Source organism: Cebus imitator, unplaced genomic scaffold (genome assembly GCF_001604975.1).
Source record: "Cebus imitator isolate Cc_AM_T3 unplaced genomic scaffold, Cebus_imitator-1.0 Scaffold111, whole genome shotgun sequence".
NCBI lineage: Eukaryota > Metazoa > Chordata > Mammalia > Primates > Cebidae > Cebus > Cebus imitator.
In genome coordinates this window covers 3,060,917-3,083,758 of record NW_016107426.1, presented here as the reverse complement: position 1 = coordinate 3,083,758, position 22,842 = coordinate 3,060,917, and the positions used below count along the sequence as shown (strand labels likewise).

At 50.1% G+C, this 22,842-nt stretch overlaps 1 protein-coding gene and 1 long non-coding RNA gene across 6 annotated transcripts in view; one reads left to right on the top strand and one right to left on the bottom strand.

Annotated features, from left to right (window-relative positions):
- Nucleotides 1-22,842, top strand: part of DGKG (diacylglycerol kinase gamma) — a 209,497-nt gene that overhangs the window by 90,794 nt on the left and 95,861 nt on the right. For 3 of the 5 annotated variants that reach the window (XM_037741965.1, XM_017538415.2, XM_037741964.1), the window contains 8 exons: nucleotides 2,743-2,859; nucleotides 3,907-3,999; nucleotides 5,965-6,024; nucleotides 9,143-9,222; nucleotides 10,372-10,446; nucleotides 13,308-13,393; nucleotides 17,962-18,051; nucleotides 19,219-19,379. In XM_037741965.1, the coding sequence (XP_037597893.1) occupies nucleotides 2,743-2,859; nucleotides 3,907-3,999; nucleotides 5,965-6,024; nucleotides 9,143-9,222; nucleotides 10,372-10,446; nucleotides 13,308-13,393; nucleotides 17,962-18,051; nucleotides 19,219-19,379 (762 nt within the window). The remainder of the gene's footprint in view (nucleotides 1-2,742; nucleotides 2,860-3,906; nucleotides 4,000-5,964; nucleotides 6,025-9,142; nucleotides 9,223-10,371; nucleotides 10,447-13,307; nucleotides 13,394-17,961; nucleotides 18,052-19,218; nucleotides 19,380-22,842) is intronic. The other 2 variants (XM_017538417.2, XM_017538416.2) reach the window with 2 other exon arrangements.
- On the bottom strand, nucleotides 5,426-16,070 carry LOC108311110. The gene is made up of 6 exons (XR_005201813.1): nucleotides 15,663-16,070; nucleotides 15,050-15,241; nucleotides 14,092-14,267; nucleotides 12,012-12,153; nucleotides 8,446-8,544; nucleotides 5,426-6,266 (listed from the first exon to the last, which is right to left on the bottom strand). It is a non-coding gene; the product is annotated as an uncharacterized LOC108311110 (long non-coding RNA).

Sequence of the window (22,842 nt, the reverse complement as noted above, 5' to 3'; positions counted from 1 at the left end):
TGAGATCTGGCCTGGAGCAGGTCTTGTGAGGCCAGCCAAGGAGTTAGAAAGGTGTTACCTGTGCAGCCGGGGGCCACTGAAGGGCTTCAAGCACATGAAGATGTGATTGAGTTTGTGAATTAGGTTAATAGCTCTGAGTGTGCTGTGGGAGAGAAATCAGGGGAGAGATGAAATCAAACTCTTCCGATACTTGCGCTGAGGGCCCAACTGGGGTGGGTTGCACACTCACTGCTGCAGCGCAGTCCTGTGTTGAGGGTCCCCTGGGCTGTGCCAGTTATTTATTGAGTATTTTGACTGTCACGCTAGCTAAAGGAGGAAAGATGAAGGGAGAGCTTGAGAGGTGATTTGGAAGTACCACCACCAGGATGTGGTGATGGGGATGCAGTGGAAGAGAGAGAGGGGAGAGGCAGGGGATGGCTCCCAGGTTTCCAACTCAGCCATTGGGTGGTGCCATTCACCAAGTCTGGAGATAGACTTCCCTCGAAATTAGCAGGGAAAGGATACTTTGCCTTCCTGCAAAGGGAAGATTCCACGGAGGAGTGTGAGTTAGGAGATGGTTGGCAGGTAAGAGTGGTACCCAGCCCTCCTGCAGAAGGACTCCTGGGAGAGACAGGTGCCTCCTAGGACTTGTGTGCATGCCCCATGGACACCTCATGGTCTCTCATCCATGCCTTCTGCACCACCCCATGCACGCCCCACTCCATGTCCATGCCTTTCACCGGGACACGTGGTATGCCTGCTGGGCGCAGGCCCTAAGCCTACACTCTGGCCACCTGTCACACAGAGAACAGAGTGAGGCCGATGAGAGGCCAGCAGGGCACACTCACAACCTTCTCAGCCTGCAGGAGCAACCCCAGTCCTTCACCATCTCAGATCCCAAAGAGCATTAATGGGGAAGGCAACGTGGTGGTGGGAAAACAGCCCTGGACTTGGGGTCAGAAGACCTGGCTAGGAAACCCTACTTGGCCGCTCGCCAGGCTGGGAACCTAGGGCCAGTCACTTAATCTCTCTGAAACCGTCATTGTTTCCTCTGCAAAATGGAAATAATAATCTCAGAGCAAATTCACTGTGGCCACGTGGATGACAGATGGGTGAACAAACCAAGTTTTTTACACCCTCAGAAGTGCAAGGCACAAGGTGATAAGCTACCAACCAAACGTGACAGATCTTCTGGAGCAATAATTTTACCAAAAACATTTTTAGGGGAGGCCTTAAGCAACTTAATTGCTAAGTCATTTAAAACATTTATCGTTGGACTGCGTGCAGTCACTCACACCTGTAATCCATCCCAGCACTTTAGGAGGCTGAACAGGGCCAATAGCTTGAGCCCAGGAGTTAGAGACCAGCCTGGGCAACATGATGAGATCCTGCCTTTACAAAAAGAAAATACAAAAATAAGCCTGGTGTGGCAGCATGTGCCTGTAGGCCCAGCTACTCAGGAGCCTGAGCTTGAGCGGGGAAGGTCAAGGCTGCAGTGAGCTATGGTTATGCCACCGCACTCCAGCCTGGGCGACAGAGTGAGACTGTCTCAAAAAACACATTTGTTCTTATTTAATACAAACCTGGACAGAATCATGCAAATATTTCATGGGTTTCTAACACTGCGCTTGCAGGTAGGCACTTCAGGGTATGTCCCCCACCTTCTAGAGTCCATATCCACTTCCTTCTGTTATTTGGGGTACCATGGTGGAAACGTGTGAGTTCTGTAGAATTCCAGGGGGAGAGAACTGAGAGCTCAGCCTCCTGGATAGTGGGGTTACTAGTAAGCTGCTGTTGCTTTAGCTGCAGCGACACACACATGCAAACATTCCCTCTGTCCCACCTGTTTCCAAGTGCCCAGCCTGCCCTGGTGGTATTTCCTGATCACGGAGCAGATACAACCAGCTCCCCAGGAACCAGGTGTGAAAAGCACCAGTGGGGCCTCTCTCATTTCTTTGGACTTTTTCTCTAATTTCCTTCTAGAGTGCTTTTCAGTCTCAGCTGCACGTGATAATCACCCAGAGTGCTTTAAAACAGATTACTCATGTGTCCCACCCTCAAAGACTCCTATTTATTTGGTCTGGAGTGTCGGCTGGGAATTACTACTCCTAAAAGCTCCCCCAGGTGCTTCTAATGGGCAGCTAAGGCTGAGGAAGGGGAAGGACATTATGCAATTTTGGGTACCCCAAAGGGCTGGGATAGGACTAGGGAGGACCTTCCAAACGTGCTACCTCATTGCGTTGCCCCAGTAACCCCAGAGGTGGGACTTCTTATACAAATTTCTGCCGGTCGGGGACCTGAGACTCAGAGAGGTCTAAGAACTGGCCAAAGGCCACCACTTCAAAGGGATTCCAACCAGATTTGTCTGTGGCCCACCCAAGTCCTCCAGACTTCCTCTGTACCATGCTGCCTTCCAGAAGAGGGCGCATACAAACACATCACTCTGCAGGAGTTCTGCAAGACAAACAGATGGACTGCCAGACAAATGCTGCTTGGAGGCCTGCCTGCCAGGGCAGTTGAGCTGCTCAAAATGTGGCAAAGCGGGTTTTTAATCTCCTTTGATTGGCATAATGGCGGTCAGGCAGGAAGGAACCACATCGTGCCATTAGGCAAAGCAGCCCAACATCCAGTAAGCATCCACTAAATAGGAAAGAGTCCCTCTGGCTCCCCAGCGTCGCCTCCCAGATCCTTCTCCTCCAGCCCAGGGCCCCGGGGGGCATGGTTCTGCCATTTTCCCTGGCACCCTTCGCTTCCCTCCTGCAGGTAATGCAGCACGCATGGGTGGAAGGGAACTCCTCCGTCAAGTGTGACCGGTGCCACAAAAGTATCAAGTGCTACCAGAGTGTCACCGCGCGGCACTGCGTGTGGTGCCGGATGACGGTGGGTTGATGCCCAGGGTGGCCCTGCTTCTTTTCGGTGTTTTTTTTTTTTGGTTTTTTTTTTGGTTTTTTGCCCAAGCTGCAGCCCAGGAGCAGTGGACATCCCGCCAGAGGGCATGAGTGGAGCCAGAGGGGTGAGGCTAGGAGCACCCCACAGCCCCCATTCAATACCCTCGGCCTAATGGTGCTCCAGTGAATCACCAAGCTGCCCAGAGAGAGCACTCCTGAACCAGGGGAGTGAGGACTGCTGAAGAAGAAGCTGGCCAGTCCACTGTCTGTGTGGCCTGGCAGCTGGGATCAGCAGGCCTGACCATGAACTTCTTTCACCTGGGTGTCACCTGGGGCAAGGGACACTGACAGAGTGGGAGAAGAATTGGACAACAGGAGCATCATGAGAGGGGATGACTGCCCTAAAGGCACATTCCTCAGAGCAGCCTCACTGCCTGGGCCAAAGGCTTGGGCCTGCTGCCACCAGCCACAGCAATGCTAGAGTCCACAGCCCCACTGGACACCCGGCTACCACTGGCAGCCTCTGCGCTGGCCAGCCTGCCTGTCAAAACCCAGTGCCAGCTCTTGTCCTTTCCCCAGGTATCAGCCTCAAAGTGTAGATTTCTCCAAAGGAGACCGTAGAGCTCTCAGAGTGCAAAGGTTGAGTCACAATGTTTACTCTCAGCCACCCATGAGTTTGTTCATCAAGATCTCCCTCCTGCCAGAGTCTCAGAGCCTGGAGAGCACATATCCAAGGGGTCTCTGGAATCAACACAGGGTGCCACATTGAAGGGTCACAGACCAGCTCATGACAGTGTCACTTCGGTAGCCATTGGCCTCCTTCTCTGCCCATGGCAGACTTTGCACCCTTAACCACACACACACACACACACACACACACACACACACACACACACACACAGCAGTACTGTCAAAGCCAGTAGTGCATCAGGATTTGGGGAGCACTAGACAGCTCACCTCTCCTGCAAACCTCTCCACCCTCATGTTTGATGTTTCTTCGCTCACTTTCGCTCACTCTCCTTTTCATTTCTCCGCCCAGTTTCACCGCAAGTGTGAATTATCAACGTTGTGTGACGGCGGGGAACTCAGAGATCACATCTTGCTGCCCACCTCAATATGTCCCGTCACCCGGGTAAGTGCTCCTGCCCCGGAGAGGGCTCTAGCTTCTCCAGGCTGCCCTTTCAGATGGAGGCAGCTTTTGGACATTCACATTCCTCACAGGGCTTCCCTGATAACTCTTGGGGGTTGTGTTTTATTTTTTTAACTTTTATTTTAGGTTACAGGGTACATGGGAAGGCTTGTTACACAGGCAAACGTGTCACGGAGGTTTGCTGTACAGATTATTTTATCACCTGGGTTTTAAGCCCAGTGCCCAGTCGTTAATCTTTTCTGCTCCTCTCCGTTGGGTTTGTGTTTTTGGTGTGTGCCTGAAAGAGGTCAGCACTGCACAGATCAGATTTTGAGAGAACACTTCTCTGACTATACTGTTTCCAATTGCGGGCCACCCCGAATGCTCTGAAATGACCCATCAAGGAAAGCACATTTGTTCTAAGCCTCTTGCAGGCAGTGCACAGCACAAGGATCCTCAGTCACCACCTGTGCACAGCCAGGTTGACAGGTTGGGAGTCTGTCAACCTCCCTGCCACATCCAGTCCCTATCTCCCTCCACCTCCTGAGTTTTCACTTGGATGTCTCAGCCCTATTTGGAAATGAAAGCAGCAAAATTAAGCTCCTTAACCCCCCCCCAACCCTGCCACCTGTGTTGGAGACTCCTCTTTCAAACAAGCACCAAACACTTAACTTTGCCCACTTTCCATCTTAAAAATGCTGCAAGTGCCACTGATTCCTCACATCTCACTCTTAACTTGACCAGCTACTTCTTTCTCATTAAAAACCTGAGAAAAGGCCGGGCGTGGTGGGTCACGCCTGTAATCCCAGAACTTTGGGAGGCTGAGGCGGGCGGATCACCTGTGGTCAGGAGTTTGAGACCAGCCTGGCCAACATGATGAAACCCCATCTCTACTAAAAGTACAAAACTTAGCCTGGTATGATGGTGGCTGCCTGTAATCCCAGCTACGGGGGAGGCTGAGGCAGGATTATTGCCTGAACCTGGGAGGTGGAGGTTGCAGTGAGCCCAAATCACACTACTGCGCCCCATCCTAGGTGACAGAGCAAGATTCTGTCTCAAAAAAAAGAAAAACCAACACGTTGGGAAGCCGTTTGGCAATATTTACTGTATTAGAAATATACAAACTCCATAACCCAGCAATTATCCTCCAGTGCATCTACCTGGAAAGTACAAGCATCTATTCCACAAAAAGACATGCATGAGAATGCTCATAGCAGCTTCATTCATAGCAGTTAAAAACTGGAAACAAGTTAACTGACCGTTAACAGAACAGATGAATAAACTGAGGCACATCGGCTTCTGGCATTCACAGAATTGGAAACTACACTGCAATGGAGAAGAAGCAGCTATGCACAAAGTAAAAACATGGAGAGTCTCAAAAATATAATGCTGAGCCAAGCAAGCTAGACTCAGAAAAAGATATGCTCTATGATTCCATGTATATGAAATTCAAAAGCCAGGCAAAACCCATATGAAGACGTAGTATTTGCCAGGGCATACCTGTATACAAAATTCATCAAGCTGTGTAATTTCGATGTGAGCATTTTGCTATATGTGAGAAAGCCTCAGTAAAATAAACATTAGAAAAACAAGATAAACCAGCAAAAATGACAATATCATATCATTAGTGCTCAGCAGAAAAGCCAAGTCTACAAACTTGCTTCTCAGAGCTCAAGCTTCTAAATCAACCAAGTGGAATTCTGCCAATTTCAGTGCTCCCCACCATGTCCCTTGCCTCAAAGGTAAAGTCAGAGCTGGTGATGGCAGAGGCTTGGAGAATCCTGGAAAAACTCCTAGGGATACATTTCTTTCTTCAGATCAGAAGCCCCATGTTGAAAATCGCCTCTCCATACTACACTAGCTTTCTAATCTCTTTCTTTACGTCAGCCATTTGTTTTTCATCTGATCACTTTCTTTGTATTAGGCTTCTTTTTCCAAAAGATGCTTGTCTTTCCTTTCTTCTCACAGGACAGGCCAGGTGGGAAGTCTGATGGCTGCGTGTCTGCCAAGGGCGAACTTGTAATGCAGGTACCTCAGTGAGCACTGAGCCTGATTGCTGCTTCTAAGTTGTTCCAGGGCTGTGGCGGGGAGGACGGGGTTCGGGTTCGGTAGAAAAGCATCTCAGCATTTGCCTTCTCATCTGACCAATTAAATCACCCAGCAGGGCATTTATTTCTGGCCTCTGGAGTTGCCTTTGACAGCCACACTCTCAGCAAGCGGTGAGAGGACAGGTTGGCTGATCCCATTGCTGGTCTTCTTGGGCTTTATCACTATTTTAGGAACAAGTTACATAAAACTTTAATTTGCAGATGTCCTAAATAATACCAAAGATGTGGCCTAAAAATAGACAATGGGTTTTCCAAGATTGCCAAGCTGTCTCCAGAACATGATCTGCCAGAATGAAGCTAACCAGATCCAAAAGTTCTTCTGAATCCTTAAATGTATACTTAAGAACTCATTTTTTCACTTGGGTTCACCTATGAACATTTTCTGTGCCTTCCACGGAGTTCCAAGGAATGCAGGGAAGGCAGTCTGGTGAGGAACAAAGAGTACCAGGAAAGGAAACTGGAAACCAGCACCACCTCCTCTGCCTCTGAGCCTCAAGTTTCCTCTGCTGAAAGGGGCACAGTCAACCGTGCCCTGCCCCTCCCAGAGGTGCTGTGAGATTCAATGAGAACACACAGATTCGTGTGTTTTCAAAAGTAAAACAGGCCAAGCATGATAGCTCAGGCCTGTAATCTCAGCTTTTTGGGGGGCTGCGGGCAGCAGATTGCCTAAGGTCAGGGGTTCGAGACCAGCCAGGCCAACATGGTGAAACCCTGTCTCTACTAAAAATACAAAAATCAGCTGGGAGTGGTGTGGGGGCGGGGGCACCTGTAATCCTAGGGAGGCTGAGGTAGGGGAATTGCTGGAACCTGGGAGGTGGAGGTTGGCCACTGCACTCCAGCCTGGGCAACAGAGAAAGAAAGGAAAGAAAGAGAGAAGGAAAGAAAGGAAAGAAGCAAGGAAAGGAAAGGAAGGAAAAAGGAAGAAAGAAAGAAGTGAAACAAGGCAGAATGAGGGGAGAACCTTAATATGTGAGAAAGCTCTAGACATCTAGAAGGGCAGCAAGGTGGGAAACACACACACGCACGCCCGACACCTCTATGCCTGTTGTTTAGGGCAGGCAGCCTTCGGGTTGTCCTGCATCTGATGGAGCAGAGCCCACGCTGTAGGGTTGGCTGTTAAATACGTTGAATATCATCTCCAGAGGTGAGGGATTTTTCCTCAGCCTCCAAGATGCTTCTGGGTGTCACATAGTCACCCTGAGCAGGTGAGACCGTTTTTTAAAATCATCGGGAATGGTACTATCCTTTTCAAACAACATGGCACTGTGTTTGCTGGACTTTTAGCTTGAGATCTGGAAAAGCAGGCATTACATATTGAATATGGAGCAGAGCTGCGTATCTGCATTGGTGTATCCTTCCACTGAGCCCACAAATATTTGCTGAGCACCCACTCTTGTGTCTGGTGCTATAAGGTCCTTGGTAGTAGAGTTTCACACACCCCACTCCGCTCCCAATGCATTTAAAATCCAGTTGATAATTTTGAATCATTTACCTAAGAAAGTAAAAAAAAAATTCAAATCAACAACAAAAGAAACTCCAGAAGATAGTACATGTTTCAAGTGCAATCGTTTTAGTTGCAATGATCAAGGAGAATTCATAGAGGAGGTGCCTCTTGAATTGAGCCCCGAGGATAAGAAGGCTTCTGTTGTTGGTTTTTCTGTTTTTTGGTTTTGTTTTGTTTTTTCTTTTCTGAGATGGAGTCTTGCCCTGTCGCCCAGGCTGGAGTACAGTGGTGCAACCTCAGCTCACTGCAACCTCAACCTCCCGGGTTCAAGCAATTCTCCTGCCTCAGCCTCCTGAGTACCTGGAATTACAGGTGTATGCCACCACACTCAGCTAAGTTTTATATTTTTAGTAGAGACGGGGTTTCATCATGTTGGCCAGACGGGTTTTGAACTCCTGACCTCATGATCCGCACACCTCGACCTCCCAAAGTGCTGGGATTACAGACGTGAGTGACCATGCCCAGCTAGTTGTTTTGTTTTGTTTTGTTAAGAGTTTGCAAAGAAGGAAGTGGGCTTTTCAGGGCATGGAATGGAAGAAGAAACCAACATGAGCAGATACATGGGTGGAAATGCAAGAGACACACGCTAGACTTACCAGAGCAACAACAGCAGGACTTGGCTGTGCCTGCAGCTGAAGGTTAGCAGGAATTAGGAGACAGCAGTAAGATAGGGCTAGACTGAAAAGGCCTTTCATGCCATGTTAGGAGATTTGCATTTTAGCCACAAAATCCACTCCTTTAATAATGAGGTTGTCCTTAAAAGTTTTTGAGCAAGAGTGGCATGGTTGACCTGGTGTTCTGGGAAGGAACCGTGTGAGGATGGCGTGCAGGTCTTACCTGGAGTGGGAAAGGCCCAAGCATGGGGCAGTGGCAGCTGCCAGAGGTAAAGGGACATTTCATGGAAAGACATGGCAGGACAGGAGCTTCCTTGGTTGGCTGGATGAATAAAAGAAACAGGGAACCAGGAGAAAGGCCGAGTTTCATAGGGAGAGAAGATGGGTCAGGTTTGAAGCATGCTGAGCTTGTGCTGATAGTGAGACATCCAGTCAACAGGAACCACTGGACAGTGAGAAATGTGGGGCCAGGGTGCAGGGGGCAAACTGCGGCTGGGAATGAGCATTGGAAGGGGCCAGGGTGGAAGCAGTGGTTCACGCCATGAGTGCTATTTCACTTACGTGCAAGATCAGACAGCTGTGCTTTCTAAGACTGTATGTCTCCCACAAAATGTAATCTTGTGCTGTAGGCACAAGGCCACATCATTGTTGAATGATTCAAAGCTACAGCACCATTGTCCCATCGCTGATCCTGACCTCAAACTCTCACTGTCATCAACACTACTGAAAGGCCATTCAAACTGGAGACACTTGGCTACTTAGCCCCTTAGGAAATTCAACCAGTGGACAAGCACCTTCCTCCCTGACCGCCTCTCCTCCTGCATCTCATCTGCCTGTCCAAAGCTGCCTTGGCTTCAGCTCTCATCTCACTCTCTGATTGGATGAAGCAGAGCTAATTTCTTTTTCTTTTACCTTTCAAGTATAAGATCATCCCCACACCGGGTACCCACCCCCTGCTGGTCTTGGTGAACCCCAAGAGTGGAGGGAGACAAGGAGAAAGGTACGTTCTCTTCTTTTTCAAAGCGGAGCAACTAGGGCAACATGACTCAGGCGCTTCTTCCCCTTGGCAATAACACAGCAGGCTGTGGAGATAAGCAGACAAACCCCAGCACTGCCACCTGCCACTTTATAACCTGGCCCGTGTGACTTAATGTCCCTGGTCGTCAGTTTCCTCCTCTGTAAAATGGCGTTAATTATCCTTCCTCCTCTCACAGGTGAGAATAGAGCCATTATTAAGGGTTAGACCATGCTCTGAGATGCCTGTGCCTTCCTAGCCTCTCAGGCCTTTTCTTAATTTAAGAGTTGCGGGGATGGGAGGCACTGATTAGGACCTCCTGGGCTACCACCACCCATGGGAACCCAGGGCATCCACCTCATCCGTTTGCTGAAATGCCCAGTTCAGTGGTGGCTAAAAATTGTTCAACAGAACAGGAGGATGGAGAGAATGGGTAAAGCAGCCCTACCTCCCAATTCCAGGATCATTAACAGATGGCATCGTGATCTGGAATCCAGGTTAAAAAAGAATAGTTAGCAGAGTTAAAGCAAGAATGAGGAAGACCCCCACTCCCATCCATGGGGCAGGACACCCTCCTGAACTGACCTGACAGTTACAAGCCGGAGCTGGGAAAGCAGGCCTGGGTGCGGCCACAGTCTCTCAGCCCTCCCCTGCCCAACGCCACCTTCTGCATTTCCTCCTGATCCCAGGACTGCAGGGGGACTCTCCCTGGGGAGGCTGGGGAGGAGGGGGGTCCTGGATGCTTTTGTACAGTCTACAGACGGCAGAATCCCACTGCCTAGACCATACAGAACATTTGGGAGAAGGTCTCTGCAGAGGATAAAGCTTTAGAATGAAAGTTCTGTTCTCTGGGTTTCTCTCCCTTGTCCTCTTTGCAAGGGGTGATGCTCCTGGGCTTAGGAGCCAGAGTCTAGGTTGGTAGCACAGCTCTGAACTGGGAGTGATGACGTGGGTGATGCCAGGTGGAGCCTGGACGCTAGGCTCAGCAGGCAGTGCCCTCCCCTCTGGGGTTTCACTGAGCCCTCTTCCCTGCCACCAGTAGGCTCCAGAGGTGTTTGCCCTAATGTGACTTCTCACGATGACATATTCCTTCTCTGTCTCTCTTTCTCCCTCCTTTTCTTTTTTTTTCCATAGAATTCTTCGGAAATTCCACTATCTGCTCAACCCCAAACAAGTTTTCAACCTGGACAATGGGGGGCCTACTCCAGGGTATGGAGATCACAGTCTTTACCTCTTATTTCTCCCCTCCCTTTTAATCTCTAATGAGGATGCCTCTTCGTCCCTTATTCCCCTCCCCTTTCAGTCTCAAATGAAGATGCCTTTTTGTTTGTTCGTTTGTTTTGCTTTGTTTTTTTGAGACAGAATCTCACTATGTGGCCCAGGCTAGAGTGCAGTGGCATGATCTTGGCTCACAGCAATCTCTGCCTCCCGGGTTCAAGTGATTCTCCTGCCTCAGCCTCCCAAATAGCTGGGATTACAGGCACCCACCACCAGAATGGCTAGTTTTTGTATTTTTAGCAGAGACGGGGTTTCACCAGGTTGGTCAGGCTGGTCACTATCTTCTGACCTCGTGATCCGCCCATCTTGGCCTCCCAAAGTGCTGGGATTACAGGCATGAGTCACCGCGTCCGGCCAAAGATGCCTCTTTTGTCACCTTTTTTATCTGTCATCTCTCGACGTGTCCCTTCCTGCCATTTTACTCCCTGTCTCTGCTTTTTCTCCCGTCCTACTCTCACTCCTGGAGATGCTCGGGATGCCCATGGAGGCTAACTCTGTGTGAGAAGTGGCTTCCTGTAGCTTGTCTCAGAAAAAGTTGTTGATTTTATAAGAGGGGAAAATGGCACACACCATTCATTTGATTGACAGGAGGAACAGGCTGGTAAATGATTTTAACTTATTTGCAAGGCTCTGTGAGCTGGCGTCTTCATACTGAATCATCAGAGAAGAGAAAGTTTTCTTATCATTGTCAGTCAGCAGTTTGGAAATCTATACAGTGACTCAGAGTTCTGCCTTGGTGTTCCACTGTGGGAGCATTTTAGGATGGAGACAATTACTTGCCCAATGGAATCACTTTTGTCTTCTAAATCATTTGATTTTGAGGTTGTTTTGCTCATCCTGCCACTGACTCATTGGTTATTCTCTGCTGGTTAGCATGGGGTTGAACAGAGTTGGTGGGAGGCCTGGTCCCTGTGTCCGCGGTGGCTAATGGGGAGCTGCATGTCCCTGGGATGCGGGCCCCTCCAGCACCTGGGCTAGAAGGCAGGGAAAGCCTGGGTCTCCTCCCAGTCTGGGCCGGGGCTCGAGAGCCCTCTGCTGGCCAGCCCTGGACCCGGGGCTGTCTGCATTCACTGGGCTGGCTTGTCCAGCACACAGCCACTTGGCCCAACCTCCTAACCAGGACTTCTCCTCCGAGCTCAGCAAGGCCCCTCAGAGAGGCTGGGGTAAGGACTCTGAAAAGGGAATCTGACCCTGTCTTTGACTGGCTAACACCAAAGCTATTATTCATGGCAGCAGTAGTATAAGGCCCAGTTAAAAGAGAGAAACCTAAGTCAAATTCAGTACCCCTGCCATGATTGACCTGTAAAACTAACTTCAGAACAGAGCCCACCTCTGGATACCGCTGCAGCTGCCATCACGGTCACCACGATTGCCGTCCCTGCTGTACAGCAGGGCCTTGTGACGGAGCAGCACCCCACAGACACCTTTACCAGCCCACTGTTCAAGCATGCATACCGTCCTCCAGCGTACTCTCATGTATTCTACATCGTTTTTACCTGGGATGAAGTGCCAGGTGGCTACTTCCAGGGCTGACGTGCCCGAGTGTCTGTCTTGTGCATGTCACTCTGTAATCGGACAGGCTGCCAGCTGCAGGGAGCGCGTCTCTGTTCAGAATTCACTTCCCGAGAGAGGAGAGTTCTGAAAGAGAAGTGGAAGAGAAAGAATGTTCATTTGCCTACACAGGCATTAGTGACTCTGAAAGCTCCAGGCTCTTCTCAGACTGCCAGGCTGGGCAGATTGGAAATACTGACCTTCGGCTTCCCAAGTCCCACCCTTAAGGTGTCCGCAGGTCACATTCGTCCTAAAGCAGAGGTTCTTTTTTGTTCCAGGAACCCCCTTGGCAGTCCGGTAAAGCATATAAACCCCCTCTTGGAATATTTCTTAATGCATAAAATGAAATAATAAAAGGTGACCAGGGAAACTGTATCTAAAAAATAGTTATTAAAACAGTAAAACAAATTAGTGACATGAGAATATCACTCAATATATGAGCTTCACCAATACTTTAAATAGGAAGACCCAGAAGTGGGTCTGATAACTACCGCAAATTCCAAGCAGTGATAAGCCTGACGCTACTATGAGGCATCTGCCATAACCGTAATGACACACTAACACGCCTGTGTTTTGACCGCTGACGAAGTCGTGGGTATCGTTCATACCTCTGTGGTTTGTTGCCTCCATTCTGAATTGAAGGAAACACTACTTAGTTCAGTTTGAGCTCAGGGAAAACAAGAACGTAATATTTTCTCCTCCAAGTTCATGGCCCTCTGAATCCAATCCACAGAACCCTTGGAGGTTGATGGACCCCAGGTTAAGCGCGCTGCTCTCCAAGGTTAAGGCTCCTGAGAAGAGAAGGGCGTCAGTCCACTCAGTGTGGCCACAGGAGAGTGAAGTGAAAGTTCAGCAAACTCGGTGCGACTCGCTTACCAGGGCAGTGTCAGGAGGGCCCGAGGGGAGTGAGAACATCGGGGGCTATTTGCATTGATGCCAAAATGCACAGACCCTGGACTCCTCTGCATAACCAGTAGTGAATTTCTAGAACACCGTTATCCATTTGTGTTGAATGTTGAGTCAGATCCTCCTTGCACAAGGATGGCCCCTGGGCCTTTGCTGCATATTCAAGGCCCTGTATGGTAACCTCTGGTTTCAGAACCTTGAGGGGCCCTTCCGACCCCAGAAGGAATTGAGGTCTTAACATACTCCTGGGGAACAGAGGAGACTCTGACTCAACATGTATCAATGTCAGCCGCAACCACACGTAACAAGCCCATTTCGGCCTTTCTTCTTTCCAGGCTGAACTTTTTCCGTGATACTCCAGACTTCCGTGTTTTGGCCTGTGGCGGAGATGGGACAGTCGGCTGGATTTTGGATTGCATTGGTAAGCACGGGCCGAGAGGGCCTTTGCTGCTTATTTATAGTGAGCATATTTACAATCAGCAGAAGGCAATAAGAAATAAAGAGACATGGAGCCATGTCTGTTCGTCCTTGCATCTTCCCTAGGACCAACACTTGACTAAATATTTGCTCTGGGTGGAAAAAAATAAAGAAATAAAACAATGGAATGATTCCCACAGATGCAGAGATAACAGTTTCATTTCAGGCCTTGCCTCTAAAGCAGATCTGTCATGGCTGGGGTTTGGGCAGTGACAGGACAGGCCAGATTTGGGGAGTGGGAGGAGGACAAGAGCGGAATTCTGGGCAGATCCTTTGGGGTGGGTAAAGGGCAGAGAACTAAGCATAGATCATAGCCTGGGACAAATCACCTGAGATAAACACGTGGAGCCTGAGTCCAGAAAAACGCATCTGCAAAGTACAGGTCAGTGCAAGCAAAGAAGGACCACACTGAGCTGTGTCCAGGACAGTACAGATAGATTAAAAGGCCCAGGCTGGAAGGCTGCTAGCCTCAATTCTACCTAGCTCTACCTGCGTCTGTAGGTCCTTGGACACGTAGCCCTAGTAAGTGATGGAAACTGACTCCGAAATTCTGGGATGGAAGCAGAGTCAAGATCTAACCCTAGAGAACCCAGACAAACACCGCAAAATGTAATGTAAGGACAAGAAAACAGCCAGGAGCACCCGGGAGGATGGTCATCAAGTCAGAGACTGACCCTGAACGACGAGCCCAGGGCTCTCCATTCTTCATTCCACAAATGCAGCCTGTGCACCGTGATGCACAAGAAGCTCTCCCCAGGGCACTAGAGATACAGCTGTGAACGAATGGACAAAAATTCCACTTTCATGGAGCTTACCGTCTAAAGGAAAGAGACAGGCAATGAACAATTAAATGAGTGAGACATAGTATGTCAGTAGGTGTTTAAAATACAGCAGGGAAGGGGCAAAGGGAGCGCAAGGCTGCAATCTAACACCTCACAGAGAAGTCAACATTTGCATGGAGATCCGGAGGAGTGAGCCACGTGGATGCCTGAGGAAGGCCAGTCCAGGCAGAAGCAACCGCAAAAGCAAAGACCGTGCAGTTGGAGCAGGCCAGGCTGCTGGAGGCAGGACAGAGCAGAGTGGATGTGAGAAAAGCTACAGAGGATGAAGCGGAGGTGATGAGGGGACAGGTGATTAGGACACACAGGGCATGATATGGACTATGGCTTCTGTACTGGGAGGGCCCCAGGACATTGGGTGGTTTCGAGCGAAGGAGGAACATGACTGATTAGGGAAGAGGGAGGAAGAGATCAGTTAGGAGGCCACTGCAGCAATCCAAGGGAGAGATGTCCAGGGCTTGGACCACAGCAGAAACGGAGGGGTGGTGGGAAGTGGCCAGCTTCTGGATATCTTTAGAAGGTGAAGGCAATAAGCTTTGCTGACAGACCGGATGTGGGAGATGAGAGGAAGAGGGGAGTCCGTGATAGGCCAGGACTGGGCCATGACCAGGGCAGAGAAGGCTGTGCCTCTGGGGACTGTAAGTAGAGACCGAGCCGTCTGAGAAGGCTGCAGGACTGCACCTGCCACCCGCCACTCCCCCAAGCGCTTTGGTTGCCATGGACACAGCCCTGCCAAGCAGCCACCCACGCTCTCCTGTCACCTTGGGCTCTGGAGTTGTTTGTGGGAGGAGGGAGGAGTCCTCTGGGAGCCAAGGAAGGAACAACTGATCCGCAGAGGGTGGATGGCTGCGGCACTGGGCCAGTCACACAGCTCCCTCTCCACCATGAGGGAGAAAGCAGGCTTTGGCGGAGAGCTTTGTGCCGGTCATCCGCAGAGGACACAGACCAAGAAGCTGCTCAAAACAGAAAGAAGGAAGATCACAGAAGGAGGAAGAAACATTAGGGTTTTTTTTTTTCCACAGGTTAGTGGCCCAAAGAGAAAAAAGCAGAAGTAAAAGGGATAAGTGCGTAAGATGTTCATCTAATCACTCTCATTTAAGCACTTGTTCCATGCTCTCCAGTGCCCCGCCGTGGTCCCCTCTCTGATCTGTTCTCGCCCTACAGCCGGAGCCGTCTTTCCTGGACGTCACTGGCTGCCTGATGGGCATACACACCAGTGGCTTCCCTTGTTCTTAGGATAAAGACAAAACCCTTGAAAGGGTGGTCCAGCTGCGGCGCAGCCTTCCAGCCTTATTTCCACCTCCGTCTCTCTCCATCTGGACTCAGGCCCCGGCCCATCTCTCAGACCCCTGGCTGTTCCAGTCTCCCTCCCACCTCAGGGCCTTCACACAAGTCAGCCCCGCTGTCTGCAATGCTGCGCCAGCCTTGGCTTAGCCAGCTTCCACTCCAGATCTCAGCTGACACGTGGCTTCCTCAGGGGAGCCTCCCCTGACACGCCCACCAGCCTCAGGCACCTTCTTATACGACAGTGCCCCTCTGTTTTCCAATGTGAATGTGAAATGATGCATTCTCTCCATGGATTCCTCACTGGTATCTGTCTGTCCCACCAGACAGCAGGTAAGCACCATGAGGACCCAAGCCCCGGCTTTTCCGCCCACTCTCAGCTGCAGCATCTAACGCCGCATCTGCATATAGCAGGCTTCAGTCAATATGTGTGAAGACGCTGTGAGAAGGAGACCCAGTCCCCCTCGGGAGGTGTCAATACATTCAGGGAACAAATGAGGAGACAATGACAAGAGAGTACATTGAGATCATTTCTGGTGCTAAGGAAATATTCTGATGAGGTACCAGGTCCAGACTGGAGCAACTAGGGAGAGCCTCCCAAAGGCAGCTTCCAAGCTGAGCAATAGAGAGCTTTGTGCTTTAAGGAAGTGAAAACACTTGAGAATGGTTGACATGTTGCGTGGGAGGCAGGATATGCAGAAGGCTGAGGCTCGGAAGAACGGCAGAGCCTGGTTCCTGGGCCTACTGCGGCATGCCGTGGGGCCACGGGGAGCCACACAGCCCCACCCAGAAGTGAAAGCGGTGGGTAATGCGAGGGGCTGTGGTTCATGGACTGCCCTTCTGGGTGAAAGTGTGGGCAATACACCCACAGCGTGGGTGGAACCGGAGGCGGAGAGAGAGGAGAGGAGGCTGTTGCAGCAGTACCAGTGGGAAGGATCATACCTGCACTCAAGCATCACCATGGGGATAGAGGAAGAGATTGCCTGGAGAGCTATTAAGGAGACAGCACATAGAAAGCGATGTGTGGATGGATGGGTGAGGGAAAAGGAAAAACCCAAGACGGCATACAGGTTTCTGGCCTCAACACCATAGGGACAGTTGACCTGCTGAGGTGGACACAGAGGGGTGAGGGGCAGGCACAGGAATCAAGAGCCTTCTAGGCAAACGGAGCTGCCTGTGCAAAGGCAGGGAGGCAGTGCTCTGATCACGTGTTCTGAGGACAATGAGAGAGGCCATTGCATCGCCGCCCTCTCCATCCCAGACCTTCCAGTGGTCATCTCAGTCCTGGGTCTTGCCTGTGATCCGCCATTTCTGATACAGGTCAAACCCCCTGGAGGACCTATGAGCTCCCAGTTTGCCAGGGAAGCCCTAGCTTGAGCCTCACCTGCTGATTCCTGCATCTCTCCCCACCCCGCAATCACACTGTTCACATCCAGGGGCACAGTGCACACTGAGGTCTCATACTCCCCCGCCCCCAAGACTGATGGATGCCTGTGCCCTCTTCAGCTCTCCCAGGCTAGACAATACGCCACTGTCTATCTGTTGTGTTTTCTCTGACAGTCCTGTCTGATGTCCTTCACAACCAACAAAAGAGAAACGATTAGGAATCTGCATCTTTGCAATTCTGAGAGGTGGTGGAAGTGACACACTGGTTGTGGTGGCCAAATAACACCTGGATGATTGCTTGTTTAACTCATGTTAGTTTTTAAACGTTTAACTCGCATGGTGAAAAGTTGAAGGTGAGCATCTTCAACTTGTCCGATGTCCCACTATTCCCCGGTGTCACAGCCCCACCTGTTTTACTCATCTCTACACCTGCCTAGCCCCTGAAGAGGGGAAGGGGATGAACTTGGAGCCGCAGAGATTTGGGTTTGGATCCTGGTTCTGGAATCACTTTCCCTGTCTCCCATTCAAGCTCCTGAATGAGCTTGAGCGCTCCGGGTAGAATGGCTGTAGACCACTTTCCCTTTCTCAATGTTTCTTCAGCTACCTGAAGGAAGATAATACCTTGCAATGTAGGCTGAGGGATAAATGGAGTAAATGCTGATTATCATTAAGGATTAAAAACATGCACCTTAATGTGTTGGGGTGTATGCTGCCACCCCAAAGGACAGATTTAGGATGAAATTTGAATGAACATGTGCAAGTTGCAGGATACAGATTTAGCTCAATATAAAATACAAATGGACAGATTTAACTCAATTAGTGGTGGTTAGCACGCTGCAGATGGGATAGATGGCTTTAGGAAGTAGTGTGTTTCCCATCGGGTGGTATCCAAACAGAGACTGCTACGAAGGGGTTCAAGCAGCAGATCAGGGATAAGAAGACAACTCGAACACCCTGCGGTCCCATGGCATATGGCTGCTCTCTGTTCCTGTGTGTCTTGCAGATAAGGCCAACTTTGCAAAGCATCCACCAGTGGCTGTCCTGCCTCTTGGAACAGGAAATGACCTTGCCCGTTGTCTCCGCTGGGGAGGAGGTGAGTCTGCGTGCTAGTGCTGCTACCCCGGGAACGAGCATTCCAGTCTGCAGAGGTGCTCTGCAGAGCTAGGCTGAACTTACCCTTTCATGGATCACATTCCGCAGTATCATACTCAGCTCTGCAATCAGGCCAAGTCCATCACCCTTTCTCTGCCCTCCATCCCCTGCTGAATCTGGAATAGAAGCCCCTCTTCTGGGCTCTGGGAGCCTTTTGCTCCCTCACCCCCATGTTTACTACCATCCTGAAACCATCACCTCAGAGTCTGCTTTCCCAAGTAGAAAGCAATCAACTCCAGGGTAAAGACAAAGTTTCAGGTGTCCCATCCCCAGAGTCCCATCCAGGAAGGCGCTCACTTAGATGTTTTCTGTATGAAATTCCCTCTCCCACAGATGGCTGATCTTCTGAATTAGGACACAAACTGAGGACCGAAATGCTACGTCTCCAGTTACTTAAAGTCACTAGAAGCATTCAGATTATCCTAAGCCCCGTGGCCATAGGTACTCATTTTGAAATTTCCCTAAGAGGAAACAGAGAGTGATGACCAGTTTATAAGATCGGGGGCAGAGAACTTTGCAAACTGGAGTAGCCCCATGGAGTTGCACTTGCGCCAGAAAGTGGAGATGTTCAGCTCAACACATGGAGCAGACAGATCAGGCTGCCGGCCAGAAAAGGGGTGGGGACTCCAGATGGCTGACAATTCAGAGAATCAGTCAAGACCAGGCAGGGCAATGGTCAGTGTTCAATGATCGGCCATGCTTGGTGGGCACTGTCAGAGCAAGCAGGACCCAGCCCGAGAGGCCATCTTAAAATTCTGCTTGCCACACTGACCATCTCCCACATGACACAGCTGGGAAGGATCTGCTATTCTCCCATAAGGAGAGTCTCAGCCATCCAGCCCACTGCTTCTCCAGGGTTTGCTTCAGCTACACAGGCCTGCCACCTTTAGCCAGCACCCATCCCTCCCCCGCCCCCAGCCTCTGATTACTCCCAGTTGTCCTTCCCTTCTCTGTGGCCCAGGGGACATAAGTGTCTCCAGCCCACAGACCCAGTGGGGTGTCCCCTCATCACAGATGCCCTGGGTCCACCTGCCCTGACAATTACCTGTGCATTAGCAAGAACACTGCCTTTCTGCTGTGGTGGCAAATGCAGTGCTGTCCTCCACAGGTTATGAAGGGGGCAGCTTGACAAAAATCCTCAAGGACATTGAGCAGAGCCCCTTGGTGATGCTGGACCGCTGGCATCTGGAAGTCATCCCCAGAGAGGAAGTGGAAAACGGGGACCAGGTCCCATACAGCATCATGAACAACTATTTCTCCATTGGTGTGGTGAGTTGGTCAAGCATCATTTTTCTGCATGGAAGAGAAATGCCCAGGAAAGGTTTCAGTCTTCCGTTTTACCCCACCCCAGTCCCTACTGTCTACCTGTCTTACCTGCCCCCCAGCCCTGACTTGGGTCCAAGCATCCTCAGACTTGGCCTGAGTGTGGACACCCTGATTGCACTCCCCTCTATTCCCCACCTCTTGTTTAGGGAGGAAATTCTCTCCTCCTTCATTTTAACTAACACAGGAAAAGACTGAAAATTTTTCAAAAGACATATTTACCCTTTCTGTAATTTGTAGCAGTCATAAAAAGCAACAGCAAGAAATAACCAGGGGACAAGGTTGGTAGGAAACTCTCACATGAGCTGCAGGAACTGGGAATTCTGATCCTCAAAGGAGGGCCATGTGGTCCCAAGCTGCCTTGGCTGGCTTAGCACTCTGATTTCCTTCTCTCCTATGCTCTCTTCCCCTCTCAACCCCATTTCCCTCACTCCGCATGCTTCATAAACCTCTGGGGGCGTCTCCTCCCAGCTGACCCCTTAGGCTGAATGCCGTGAGCCTCCCTGATGCTCCCAGAGCCCCTATGTTCACCCCATTCATGCACACTCTGCATGAGATTGAAGGAATTGGTTTAATGAACTTATCTCGTGCCCTACCCCCACGCACACACACACACACACTCCTGCAGTGCAGGGACAGCACTCTGTTCCTTTTTCACCCACTAGCCCCAACACATCTAGTGTAGCTCAGCTTCTGGTCCAAAGAGGATGTGGGGTGGGTACTGCTTCCCAGGCTGCTGTGAACAGGATGGGAACAAGGGGGAGAGATCAATCATTTCTATAAATGAAGCTGGGGTTTGGGAGGGGGCGGGGGTGCAACAAAGAGACTAGTATTTACTTTTTTTAAGAATGATGGAGTTGGCTGGGTGTGGTGGCTGACACCTGTAATCCCAACACTTTGGGAGGCCAATGCAGGCAGATCGCCTGAGGTCAGCAGTTTGAGACCAGCCTGGCCAACATGGCTAAACCCCTTCTCTACTAAAAAACACAAAAATTAGCCGGGTGTGGTGGTGGGCGCCTGTAATCCCAGCTACTCTGGAGGCTGAGGCAGGAAAATTGCTTGAACCTGGAAGGTGGAGGTTGCAGTGAGCTGAGATCGCGCCACTGCATTCCAACCTGGGCAACAGAGCAAGACTCAGTCTCAAAAAAAAAAGAATGACAGAATTATAGAACCATTTTTTCTTTTTTTCAGCAAACATTTATCAAATTTTTCTCCCTCAACTTTTAAGTTCAGGGATACATGTACAGATGTGCAGGTCTGTTACTTGGGTAAACGTATGCCATGGTGGTTTGCTGCACAGATCATCAGTCACCTAGGCACTAAGCCCAGCATCTATTAGCTGTTCTTCCCGATGCGCTCCCTCCCCCCACGTCCCCACAGGCCCCAGTGTGTCTTGTTTTCCCCCATGCGTCCATGCGTTCTCATCGATCAGCTCCCACATTGAGAACAGACACTAGCATTTATTGAGCACCTGTGTGCTCTCTACAGTGCGAAGCTGTACATAGTCCAATCCTCGCAGCAGCCCTGCAGGTACCATTATCCCCCTCATCCCACTCTACAGACGAGGCTTCAGGACGCTTGACCTGCTTGGTGGCAGCTTGTTCTGGAGCCAGCTTCTCTCCTCTCTGTTCCCCTGTCTTTGGAGTTGCGCTGCCCATTTCACATGCATACAAAACCCTCCAGACCAATCCTCTGCCCCAGACTCTGCTACCTGCCCTCCTCAACCATCCTCAGCTGCGTTTTTCTGAAATTTTGGTATTTTAATTTTTTTTTAAGGAAAGAGAAGGAGAAATGATAGATAGCTTGAGGGAATAACAGGTGTAAATAAAGGGTTTTTTTTGTTTTGTTTTGTCTTTGAGACAAGAGTCTCACTCTGTCGCTCAGGCTGGAGTGCAATGACACGATCTCAGCTCACTGCAACCTCCGCCTCCCAGGTTCAAGTAATCCTCCTGCCTCAGGAGTTGGGATTACAAGCATGCACCAGCACTCCCAGCTAATTTTTGTATTTTTAGAAGAGATGGGGTTTCACCATATTGGCCAGGCCGGTCTCGAACTCCCAACCTCAAGCAATCCGCCCACCTTGGCCTCCCAAAGTGCTGGGATTATGGGTGTGAGCCACCATGCTTGGCCTAGGCTTTACTTTTTTTAATAAGAAGCCTATATAGAATACCATGTGAGGAGAAAGGATTAAAAATAATAATATATTTACAGAAGGATTTAAAATTTACCGGATTCACAGATATATTCTGAAGGGCACTATTATCTCTATTTTATGAGTAAGGAAACAGAGACTCAGATTAAGGGATTTGCCTTCATTTTCTGTCTCCTAATCCAGTGCTCTTTTTCTATTACTAAAGCAGAAGAGGGAAGCATTGCTAGGCCCATGATCAGGTTCCGAGAGATGGAGGTGGTGGACTGGGAGCAAGTTTAGGGGTTCCTCTGCCCCAGTCCGATTTATCCCACTGGATCCTCTGCCTCAGCTGAGGGCTGTCTTTCCCTAGACCTCTTCCAGGCGTCCCCTCCAGTGACCATGCAGATGCCCTCCCTCCTCTTACTGTGCAAAGGCCCCTTTCCTTTTTGGACCGGCTGCTCAGGCTCCACTTCCCCCAGCAGGAACATGTGCAGCCTTCAGCTCCTGCAAATCAGACGTGACTGACAGGTCTGGGGTTCTGGAGCGTGGGCTTCCCATCATGACAGTTTAAAAAAAAATCATATCTTTTTCCTATAGTAACCAGAACATAACTTGCTAACATTTATTGAGTACCTACTGCATACCAGACATAGTTTCCCTGCCGGGAGATGCAAGCATTATCCCTTTGCATTTTGTAAGAAGGAATCGTAGCTTAGAGAGGTACAGAAGCAAGTGCAGGCTGGTGAGCGGCAGAGCTTGGAATCCTGAGTCGAGCTCTAGAGCCAGCTGAGCTGCGGACCTGAGCGCTGTGCCTCTCGGAAGCCCCCACTGTTTTCATGTTGCCAAATGTAACATGGTTTGATAGGAGGGGCATCTCAAAATTTAGCTGTGGTGGCTCACCTGCACCCCTTGTTAGAAATGTAAATTTCACCCCAACAACAGATGCTGATTCATATTCCAACTCAGTAGGGCTGGGCGAGGTCTGGGAACCGGCATTTTTAACAAGCCCCTGAGATCATTCTGATGCAGATGGTCTTGACCAAGTTCTCAGGGAACGAAGGCAACCTACTACAGCAGAGAAGAATGGTCAAAGGAAGTGGCTCTTCACTGGCCCAGAAGCCAAAACTGAAATAAACGGAGAGGGAAGCAAGGAAGGAGGGGAGAACTAGCCCCTCTCAGCAACGGGCTGGAAGCCAGAGCTGAGGAGCAAGACGGGCAGAGCTGCCTGGGAACTTCTAGACAGCAGGGTACGGCACAGATGCCTGCGGAAGCTTCCGC